The 11,968-nt window shown below is 50.1% G+C and overlaps 1 protein-coding gene across 1 annotated transcript in view; it reads right to left on the bottom strand.

Annotated features, from left to right (window-relative positions):
- Positions 1-5,660: 5,660 nt before the first annotated feature.
- Positions 5,661-11,968, bottom strand: part of LOC309796970 (uncharacterized protein) — a gene marked incomplete at its 3' end in the record, with an annotated part of 56,241 nt that continues 49,933 nt past the window's right edge. Inside the window, exons 2-4 of the mRNA XM_082610354.1 lie at positions 10,023-10,153; positions 8,974-9,194; positions 5,661-5,750 (exon numbers count right to left, since the gene is read on the bottom strand). Of these exons, the coding sequence (XP_082466480.1) occupies positions 5,661-5,750; positions 8,974-9,194; positions 10,023-10,153 (442 nt within the window). The remainder of the gene's footprint in view (positions 5,751-8,973; positions 9,195-10,022; positions 10,154-11,968) is intronic.

The following is an 11,968-nucleotide window of genomic DNA, read 5'->3' as shown; positions in this document are numbered from 1 at the left end:
TGACTGGTACTCAGCCTCCTCCTGGTCCTCGATGTCTAATTCAAGCTCTTCCTCCTCCTCCTCCTCCTCCTCCTCCACCAGCTCTGCATCCCAGTCTTCTTCCACTGCGGCCTGGGCGGCCTCCTGCCCACCATCCTCCCCGTGAAGGGCTCTGGAGAGCCCCAGGGAAGCCAGAAGGGCCGCGTCCCCCTCGACTCCATCCATCCCTCCCGAAGGGGAGGCACGGACCCCGAGGGGACTGGGGTCGCCACCCGCCCCGCCTCCAGCTCCGTCCTGGCCACCTGGGATCGGCCCACGCTCCTCGGTGGCAGACATGGCAGGAGGGACACGCCAAACACGGATCGGGCTGCAGTGATGACCGCGGGGAAGATGGCGGCCACCGGGCTGGGTGTCGCTGAGGGAGGGGACGCTGTTGGCAGCGGGGCCTCCGGGACGGGGTGGGGGCTGCAGAGAAGCCGGCTGCCCAGGGCACCAGAGTCGGAGAAAATGCCTCGGGGAGCCCCGCTACGGGAAGAGCAGACGGCCTGCCCGCCGAGCGCCCCGGCGAGACTGGGCCGAGGCCGCTGCGCACAGGGCGGGAAAGAGCTTCATTGGCTGGTGACGGGAGGCGAAACTTAGAAGGGCCAGTGAGGGGCCACTTCCTCCAGCGCCGACTCTAAGCTCATTTGCCAGCAGCCAAGGATTGACAGCACCACCGTCCAATGAGTGATCAAGGTCTTCAGTTTCCCTGGAGGCCTTAAAGGCCCAGCTCACCCTCAGCCTCTGTGAGCGCACAGGAATCCCTTCCTTTTCATCCCACCACTGCAAGAGCAAAACTACAGTGCGCCTAAAGGGCGGCGCCCTGGGGTATGGGAACCTGCATGTGTTCCCCAATTGCCACCCTGGGGCAGCTCACGCTGATACAGACACACTTAGTTCAAAAACGAGTGAGAGAGAGAAGGTGTATAGATCAAATCTCAGCAACGCTTAAAACCTCCCACAGGAGACAGCAAGAGAATTTGGAGCTTTTAATGCTGTTAAGGCTCCTTAGAAAAGGACATACAGAGTCGATATGGATGCAGTGAGAATGGAGAGTGGAAGAAGCAGTAAAGACAGGAGCTGGAGAGTGTTTCATCAGGGCTCCCCAATTCCGTTGCAGCCTCCAAGAAATGAAGACAGAGAGAGAGAGGGAAGAGAGACACACACACACACACACACACACACACAGAGAGAGAGAGAGAGAGAGAGAGAGAGAGAGAGAGAGAATTTCTTTTAAAGACTGGGCTGAGCACCTGCTCTGCACTGGATTGTGCACACCCCTTGCCTCCCAAATTCATACGAGAAGCCCGTTCCCAGCCCCACCCCACCCCCAGGAGATGGTATTTGGAGACTGGGTCTTCGGTAGGTCATTCAGTTTTGGTAAGGTCAGGAGGCTGGGGTCCACACATTGGGATTATTGCCCTCACAGGAAGAGACCATAGCTGGTACTCTCCTCCCACCACCCCAACGTGAAGCCACAGGAAGAAGGCGGCTATCTTCAAGCCAAAACGAGGGCCCTCACCAAGAACTCCACCATGCTGGCACCCTGACTTTGGGCTTCCTAGCCTCCAGAACTGTGAGAGAATAAATTTCGGTTGTTTTAAGCCACCTGCTTTGTGGTAATTTGTTACGGTCAACCTAGGAAACTAACACCTCCCTCCGGGAGGTCTTTGTGTCTCAGGCCCCTGAGAATTCTAGTACCTTCCTCAGTCCAGATCTTACCATCCTGTTCAGTTTACCTGCAATAGTACCAAGTCAGTGAATTAAGGCTGGTTCTACTGTAGGTGTAGTTAAACGTTTCCCCCACTGCTCTAAAGCAGTGGTTCTCAAACTTTAGTGTGCTTCAGTAGCACTTGGAGGACTTGTAAAAACCTGATGGCTAGCAGCCTACCTTCAGAATATCCAATCCAGTAGGTCTGGGGCAGGGTCTGAGAATTTGCATTTCAAACAAGTTCCCAGTTGATGCTGATGCTGATGCTGATGCTGCTGCTCCATGGCAGGCCAATAGCACCATCTGGTCCCCAGGCAAGCTAGGTCATCCATCAGTTTCTTTCAATAACATATACTAGAGGCTGGGCCACCATCTCTATCATCACACAAGTTGTTTATAATCTAATATTTTAATTTATTTGAGGCTGCTATAAAAGGATGTCAAACAGGCTTACCAAATACTTGAAAGAAATCCCTTTCAATGACAGTAAGGTGGGCCGAAATAAATAGAACAAAGATACATTGGAGTCAGTGTTATTTATGTTAAAAAAAAAACCCTCTGCAGCTTATTCATGTCAAACAAGCTTTTATTTTCAATGTGAACAATACTGTCAAATTTATATGTAAAAGGTAAGAATAAAGTCAGATAGCAGTTAATATCATTTTGGGATGTTGAACTTTGAAACAAAATCTGTGTTGTGGGCTAATGAAAACTAGAATCTCCGTGAAGGACACATTCTTCTTTTCTTTCGCTTTCCACTTCTTTTTATGTCTTCCAACTGTAGGATGGGATAAGAGTCAATTAACAATTGTACACCAATAACATGCACCAGGGACTTTCTAAATATGAGTCAATACTATGTACATCTCCTGGCTCTCCAAGGAGAAAACAAAATGTTTTCTTCTTGCAACCCAGACCCTTGGTTGTCAGGGTGCACATCATTTCATCACACCAACCACATCTCTCTCTTGCCAACCACTATATATGTTAGTTTTTTTTCTTGAAAGGCCACTCTGTGATTTAAATGTCTTTCCACCTTAAGAGCCTATGCTCCTTACCAAATCATAAATCCCTTATAATCCCAGACCTTCAGTTTCCGTATCTGTATAATGAGAAGGAGGCTGTTATCAAACATCCACAGGTGTGAAAATTAAGAAAGGGAGAAAGAAAGAGTGTGATACTGAGAGAGAGAGAGAGATGAGAGAGGGAAAGGAAAAGATGAATGGGTAGCAGAAAGAGAAACTAGGATTGAATTACCAACTCAGTGAGAGCCAATAATAATACTGTGGCTAATTTTCTTTCCTTTTGAATAAAACATCTAAATTGAACTAATATTTGTGAATTACTCATGAAATGCAGTCTTATTTGAAATCCTTAACTTTTTACTACTTTGTAAGGAGTCACCGTCTCAAAGGCATTGCTATTCCAAGAGACTTCATTTCTGTGGCCAGGTGATGAAGGTACAGCTAGTGCACAGCTTAGTCGCTTTAGCTGCTTCTCCTGGTGACCAGTCTCTAACACTATAGGTCTCTATATTTTAGACCTCTAAAAAAATATAGGTCTCTATTTCCAGGTCTGATAAATTTCCCATCTGCAGTAGACTTAAAGCTCCAGGACAATGGACTTGTGGCTGTAAATGAAATACATTTCAGAACACACTTCTTTCCATACCATCTAGAATACAAGCACATTATTAACATTAAACTGTTTTTCCAAAACTAAATTTCAACAATTTTTTCTTATTATTTTACAAAAACAATTAAAAACATGATAGATGGCTAAAGGGAAGCAGCTGCATAGCACAGGGAGATCAGCTCGGAGCTCTGTTACCACCTAGATGGGTGGGATGGGGAGGGTGGGAGGGAGACGCAAGTGGGAAGAGAAATGGGGATATTGGTATACTATAGGTGATTCACTTTGTTATAAAGCAGAAACTAACACACCCCTGTAAAGCAATTATACTCCCATAAAGATGTTAAAAAGATAAACATAAAATAGATTAAGGATGTAAACAAAACAAAACATAAAGCTGTCAGTAACAGGTATATGTCAGGACCGGTTGCACTATACCATAATACCTTGTATTCTCCAGAGCTGCCCTCTGCTGAGACCATATCCAGCTTCGGTCCTTCTTCTGCTTTTTCATTTGCATCCTCTTTCTCTTCCTCAGCATTTTCATAATGATATTCACTCTCTTCTTTAGTGTCGAATGATACGGACTTTGGCATCCCAAGGTGGTGGGAAACATTTCCCGATTTAAAATCAGCAGCAGAATCTAGTTCTCTGCTCTCAGGAGGATCTGGAGAAGAGAAATATGTCAGAAAGTAAATAAATAAATAAGAAGACTAGCTGGTCATGTTCCTACTGGTTGATACAGCACTTCCTTGGCCCTCACACTTCTGTTGCTTGACAGTTTTCACAACATCTTCCCACTCTTTCCAGGAGATCGCACACACACTGTGCTGCTGATTATTTCTGGCCCTTTGGAGAAGGGATCGAAATCATTTGATCCTGAGAGCAATTTTGTATGTTTCTGCCAGAACGTCACTGGAAAATGTTCACCCCATTTCAAGACAAATTCTACCGTGAGCCTCATTGATTCCTCAACCACTGAAGAGTGCCCCTGTGCCATTTCATCATTTTCTCAGGTCATCCTACTAAGAATCTTAACATTTCTAGAAGCCCGTCAACCAAAAGTGAGGTATGCCATTCGTTTGCCCTTCAGTTCGTAGAAGGCAGCATACTTTTTCTCAAGATCCTAAAGTTCTTTAGAGAATTGGGCTTCTACTTGTGCATATCGTGCCTGAAGGTTTTTGAGAGCTTTGACCCGCTGCTTAACCGCCAGAGGCCAGCGCTGAGTGCACCCTGCCTTTGAGGCCGATGCCCAGTCAGGGGCTGCAAGGGACAGGGGACTGGGCCGCCCCTCATCAGCCTCGGCCCCGTCGTCGGGTCCACACGTCCCAGCCTCCCAGGACACGGAGGCATCAGCCAGGATCTCGCACGCCCAGATCTCGGCCTCCACTACCACCGCCGCAGGTTCCTCTGCCTTCTGGGATGCCGCCCCCTCTGCAGGTTCCCGCAGCTCCCAAGGCGGGCTCCCCTCTGCCTGGTACTCGCCCCCCCAGACCTCACCTGTCTCTCCCAGGGCTTCCTGACCCTGAGGAGGCGCGGCATCCTCTGCAGGGTCCGAGGGCCGTCGTGAGCAGCGGCTGACCATCACGAATTCGCCGTGGGGCCTGGCCACGACACGGACGCGGTAGTGGCCGTGGGGCACAAGGCAATGGGCCACATCCTGGCGCAGGGACTGAAACTGCGCCGCGGGCGCCCCATGGCCCGCGACCACTCCCGCGCCTCCCTGCCCATGCTCGTCCTCCTCTTCTGTCTCTTCCTCCTCCTCGACCTCTTCCTCAGTTTCCTCCCCCTCTTCTGACTGGTACTCAGCCTCCTCCTGGTCCTCGATGTCTAATTCAAGCTCTTCCTCCTCCTCCTCCTCCTCCTCCTCCACCAGCTCTGCATCCCAGTCTTCTTCCACTGCGGCCTGGGCGGCCTCCTGCCCACCATCCTCCCCGTGAAGGGCTCTGGAGAGCCCCAGGGAAGCCAGAAGGGCCGCGTCCCCCTCGACTCCATCCATCCCTCCCGAAGGGGAGGCACGGACCCCGAGGGGACTGGGGTCGCCACCCGCCCCGCCTCCAGCTCCGTCCTGGCCACCTGGGATCGGCCCACGCTCCTCGGTGGCAGACATGGCAGGAGGGACACGCCAAACACGGATCGGGCTGCAGTGATGACCGCGGGGAAGATGGCGGCCACCGGGCTGGGTGTCGCTGAGGGAGGGGACGCTGTTGGCAGCGGGGCCTCCGGGACGGGGTGGGGGCTGCAGAGAAGCCGGCTGCCCAGGGCACCAGAGTCGGAGAAAATGCCTCGGGGAGCCCCGCTACGGGAAGAGCAGACGGCCTGCCCGCCGAGCGCCCCGGCGAGACTGGGCCGAGGCCGCTGCGCACAGGGCGGGAAAGAGCTTCATTGGCTGGTGACGGGAGGCGAAACTTAGAAGGGCCAGTGAGGGGCCACTTCCTCCAGCGCCGACTCTAAGCTCATTTGCCAGCAGCCAAGGATTGACAGCACCACCGTCCAATGAGTGATCAAGGTCTTCAGTTTCCCTGGAGGCCTTAAAGGCCCAGCTCACCCTCAGCCTCTGTGAGCGCACAGGAATCCCTTCCTTTTCATCCCACCACTGCAAGAGCAAAACTACAGTGCGCCTAAAGGGCGGCGCCCTGGGGTATGGGAACCTGCATGTGTTCCCCAATTGCCACCCTGGGGCAGCTCACGCTGATACAGACACACTTAGTTCAAAAACGAGTGAGAGAGAGAAGGTGTATAGATCAAATCTCAGCAACGCTTAAAACCTCCCACAGGAGACAGCAAGAGAATTTGGAGCTTTTAATGCTGTTAAGGCTCCTTAGAAAAGGACATACAGAGTCGATATGGATGCAGTGAGAATGGAGAGTGGAAGAAGCAGTAAAGACAGGAGCTGGAGAGTGTTTCATCAGGGCTCCCCAATTCCGTTGCAGCCTCCAAGAAATGAAGACAGAGAGAGAGAGGGAAGAGAGACACACACACACACACACACACACACACACACAGAGAGAGAGAGAGAGAGAGAGAGAGAGAGGGAGAGAGAGAGAGAATTTCTTTTAAAGACTGGGCTGAGCACCTGCTCTGCACTGGATTGTGCACACCCCTTGCCTCCCAAATTCATACGAGAAGCCCGTTCCCAGCCCCACCCCACCCCCAGGAGATGGTATTTGGAGACTGGGTCTTCGGTAGGTCATTCAGTTTTGGTAAGGTCAGGAGGCTGGGGTCCACACATTGGGATTATTGCCCTCACAGGAAGAGACCATAGCTGGTACTCTCCTCCCACCACCCCAACGTGAAGCCACAGGAAGAAGGCGGCTATCTTCAAGCCAAAACGAGGGCCCTCACCAAGAACTCCACCATGCTGGCACCCTGACTTTGGGCTTCCTAGCCTCCAGAACTGTGAGAGAATAAATTTCGGTTGTTTTAAGCCACCTGCTTTGTGGTAATTTGTTACGGTCAACCTAGGAAACTAACACCTCCCTCCGGGAGGTCTTTGTGTCTCAGGCCCCTGAGAATTCTAGTACCTTCCTCAGTCCAGATCTTACCATCCTGTTCAGTTTACCTGCAATAGTACCAAGTCAGTGAATTAAGGCTGGTTCTACTGTAGGTGTAGTTAAACGTTTCCCCCACTGCTCTAAAGCAGTGGTTCTCAAACTTTAGTGTGCTTCAGTAGCACTTGGAGGACTTGTAAAAACCTGATGGCTAGCAGCCTACCTTCAGAATATCCAATCCAGTAGGTCTGGGGCAGGGTCTGAGAATTTGCATTTCAAACAAGTTCCCAGTTGATGCTGATGCTGATGCTGATGCTGCTGCTCCATGGCAGGCCAATAGCACCATCTGGTCCCCAGGCAAGCTAGGTCATCCATCAGTTTCTTTCAATAACATATACTAGAGGCTGGGCCACCATCTCTATCATCACACAAGTTGTTTATAATCTAATATTTTAATTTATTTGAGGCTGCTATAAAAGGATGTCAAACAGGCTTACCAAATACTTGAAAGAAATCCCTTTCAATGACAGTAAGGTGGGCCGAAATAAATAGAACAAAGATACATTGGAGTCAGTGTTATTTATGTTAAAAAAAAAACCCTCTGCAGCTTATTCATGTCAAACAAGCTTTTATTTTCAATGTGAACAATACTGTCAAATTTATATGTAAAAGGTAAGAATAAAGTCAGATAGCAGTTAATATCATTTTGGGATGTTGAACTTTGAAACAAAATCTGTGTTGTGGGCTAATGAAAACTAGAATCTCCGTGAAGGACACATTCTTCTTTTCTTTCGCTTTCCACTTCTTTTTATGTCTTCCAACTGTAGGATGGGATAAGAGTCAATTAACAATTGTACACCAATAACATGCACCAGGGACTTTCTAAATATGAGTCAATACTATGTACATCTCCTGGCTCTCCAAGGAGAAAACAAAATGTTTTCTTCTTGCAACCCAGACCCTTGGTTGTCAGGGTGCACATCATTTCATCACACCAACCACATCTCTCTCTTGCCAACCACTATATATGTTAGTTTTTTTTCTTGAAAGGCCACTCTGTGATTTAAATGTCTTTCCACCTTAAGAGCCTATGCTCCTTACCAAATCATAAATCCCTTATAATCCCCGACCTTCAGTTTCCGTATCTGTATAATGAGAAGGAGGTTGTTATCAAACATCCACAGGTGTGAAAATTAAGAAAGGGAGAAAGAAAGAGTGTGATACTGAGAGAGAGAGAGAGATGAGAGAGGGAAAGGAAAAGATGAATGGGTAGCAGAAAGAGAAACTAGGATTGAATTACCAACTCAGTGAGAGCCAATAATAATACTGTGGCTAATTTTCTTTCCTTTTGAATAAAACATCTAAATTGAACTAATATTTGTGAATTACTCATGAAATGCAGTCTTATTTGAAATCCTTAACTTTTTACTACTTTGTAAGGAGTCACCGTCTCAAAGGCATTGCTATTCCAAGAGACTTCATTTCTGTGGCCAGGTGATGAAGGTACAGCTAGTGCACAGCTTAGTCGCTTTAGCTGCTTCTCCTGGTGACCAGTCTCTAACACTATAGGTCTCTATATTTTAGACCTCTAAAAAAATATAGGTCTCTATTTCCAGGTCTGATAAATTTCCCATCTGCAGTAGACTTAAAGCTCCAGGACAATGGACTTGTGGCTGTAAATGAAATACATTTCAGAACACACTTCTTTCCATACCATCTAGAATACAAGCACATTATTAACATTAAACTGTTTTTCCAAAACTAAATTTCAACAATTTTTTCTTATTATTTTACAAAAACAATTAAAAACATGATAGATGGCTAAAGGGAAGCAGCTGCATAGCACAGGGAGATCAGCTCGGAGCTCTGTTACCACCTAGACGGGTGGGATGGGGAGGGTGGGAGGGAGACGCAAGTGGGAAGAGAAATGGGGATATTGGTATACTATAGGTGATTCACTTTGTTATAAAGCAGAAACTAACACACCCCTGTAAAGCAATTATACTCCCATAAAGATGTTAAAAAGATAAACATAAAATAGATTAAGGATGTAAACAAAACAAAACATAAAGCTGTCAGTAACAGGTATATGTCAGGACCGGTGGCACTATACCATAATACCTTGTATTCTCCAGAGCTGCCCTCTGCTGAGACCATATCCAGCTTCGGTCCTTCTTCTGCTTTTTCATTTGCATCCTCTTTCTCTTCCTCAGCATTTTCATAATGATATTCACTCTCTTCTTTAGTGTCGAATGATACGGACTTTGGCATCCCAAGGTGGTGGGAAACATTTCCCGATTTAAAATCAGCAGCAGAATCTAGTTCTCTGCTCTCAGGAGGATCTGGAGAAGAGAAATATGTCAGAAAATAAATAAATAAATAAGAAGACTAGCTGGTCATGTTCCTACTGGTTGATACAGCACTTCCTTGGCCCTCACACTTCTGCTGCTTGACAGTTTTCACAACATCTTCCCACTCTTTCCAGGAGATTGCACACACACTGTGCTGCTGATTATTTCTGGCCCTTTGGAGAAGGGATCGAAATCATTTGATTCTGAGCGGATTTTTGTATGTTTCTGCCAGAACCTCACTGGATAACCCGCTTTCAAGACAAATTCTACCGTGAACCTCATTGATTCCTCAGCCACTGAAATGTGCCCCTGTGCCATTTCATCATTTTCTCAGGTCATCGTACTGAGAATCTTTACATTTTTCAAAGCCCGTCAGCCAAAAGTGAGGTATGCCATTTGTTTGCCCCTAGGTTGGTAGAAGGCAGCATACTTTTTCTCAAGATCCTAAAGGTCTTTATTGAATTGGGCTTCTACTTGTGCATATCGTGCCTGAAGGTTTTTGAGAGCTTTGACCCGCTACTTAACCGCCAGAGGCCAGCGCTGAGTGCACCCTGCCTTTGAGGCCGATGCCCAGTCAGGGGCTGCAAGGGACAGGGGACTGGGCCGCGCCTCGCCAGCCTCGGCCCCTTCCACGTGTCCACAAGTTCCAGCCACCGAGGACTCGGAGGCAGCAGCCAGGACCTCGCCCGCCCAGAACTCAGCCTCCCCTGCCCCCGCCACCGGTTCCTCTGCCTTCTGGGATGCCACCCCCTCCGCAGGCTCCCGCGGCTCCCAGAGCGGGGGGCCCTCTGCCTGGTACTCGCCCCCCCCAGACCTCACCTGCCTCTCCCAGGTCTTCCTGCACGTGAGGAAGCGCCACAGCCTCTGCAGGGTCCAAGGGCCATCGGGAGCGGCGCCTGACCATCACGCGGCTGGCGTGGGGCCCGACCAGGACACGGTCCTTGTAGTGGCTGCGGTGCAGAAGACAATGGGCCACATCCCGGAGCAGGGAATGAAACTGCACCGCGGGCGCCCCGCGGCCTGCGACCACTCCCGCGCCTCCCTGCCCATGCTCATCCTCCTCTTCTGTCTCTTCCTCCTCCTCGACCTCTTCCTCAGTTTCCTCCCCCTCTTCTGACTGGTACTCAGCCTCCTCCCGGTCCTCGGTGTCTAATTCACACTCTTCCGCCTCCTCCTTCACCATCTCTGCATTACAGTCTTCTGCCACTGCGGCCTGGGCGGCCTCCTGCCCACCATCCTCCCCGTGAAGGGCTCTGGAGAGCCCCTGGGAAGCAGGAAGGGCCGCGGCCCCCTCGACTCCATCCATCCCTCCAGAAGGGGAGGCACGGACCCCGATGGGACTGGGGTCACCACCCGCCCTGCCACCAGCTCTATCCTGGCCACCTGGGATCGGCCCACACTCCTCGGTGGCAGACATGGCTGGAGGGACACGCCAGACACGGATCGGGCTGCAGTGACGACCGTGGGGAAGATGGCTGCCGCTGCGCTGAGTGCCGCTGAGGGAGGGGACGCTGTTGGCAGCTGGGCCACCGGGACGGGGTGGGGGCTGCAGAGAAGCCGCCTGCCCAGGGCACCAGAGTCGGAGAAGATTCCTCTGCGAGCCCCGCTACGGGAAGTGCAGACGGCCTGCCCGCCGAGCGCCCCACCGAGACGGGGCCGCGGCTGCTGCACACAAGGCGGGAAAGAGCTTGATTGGCTGGTGACGGGAGGCGCACCTTACAAGGGTCAACGAAGGGCCACTTCCTCCAGCGCCGACTCTAAGCTCATTTGCCAGCAGCCAAGGATTGACAGCACCACCGTCCAATGAGTGATCAATGTCTTCACTTTCCCTGGAGGCCTTAAAGGGCCAGCTCACCCTCAGCCTCTGTGAGCGCACAGGAATCCCTTCTTTTCATTCCACAACTGCAAGAGCAAAACTACAATACCCCTAAAGGCGGCGCCCTGGGGTATGGGAACCTGCATGTGTTCCCCAATTGCCACCCTGGGGCAGCTCCCACTGATACAGACACACTTAGTTCAAAACTGAGAGAGAGAGAGAAGTTGTATAGATCAAATCTCAGCTACGCTTAAAACCTCCCACAGGAGACAGCAAGAGAATTTGGAGGTTTTATTGCTGTTAAGGCTCCTTAGAAAAGGACATACAGAGTCGATATGGATGCAGTGAGAATGGAGAGTGGAAGAAGCAGTAAAGACAGGAGCTGGAGAGTGTTTCATCAGGGCTCCCCAATTCCGTTGCAGCCTCCAAGAAATGAAGACAGAGAGAGAGAGGGAAGAGAGACAGAGAGAGAGAGAGAGAGACAGAGATTTCTTTTAAAGACTGGGCTGAGCACCTGCTCTGCACTGGATTGTGCACACCCCTTGCCTCCCAAATTCATACGAGAAGCCCGTTCCAAGCCCCACCCCACCCCCAGGAGATGGTATTTGGAGACTGGGTCTTTGGTAGGTCATTCAGTTTTGGTAAGGTCAGGAGGCTGGGGTCCACACATTGGGATTATTGCCCTTACAGGAAGAGACCATAGATGGTACTCTCCTCCCACCATCACAACGTGAAGCCACAGGAAGAAGGTGGCTATCTTCAAGCCAAAACGAGGGCCCTCACCAAGAACTCCACCATCCTGACACCCTGACTTTGGGCTTCCTAGCCTCCAGAACTCTAGGAAATAAATAACTGTCTTGTTTAAGCCGCCCAGCCTATGGCATTTTATTAGGCATTTTATTAGCCTGAGCAGACTAATACAGCATGGCAGACCTTAACAGCACAGGCT

The sequence above is a fragment of the Mesoplodon mirus genome (assembly GCF_964341445.2).
Source record: "Mesoplodon mirus genome assembly, chromosome: X".
NCBI lineage: Eukaryota > Metazoa > Chordata > Mammalia > Artiodactyla > Ziphiidae > Mesoplodon > Mesoplodon mirus.
Note: the sequence above shows the minus strand (reverse complement) of the source record. Positions and strands in the feature narration are given on the sequence as shown.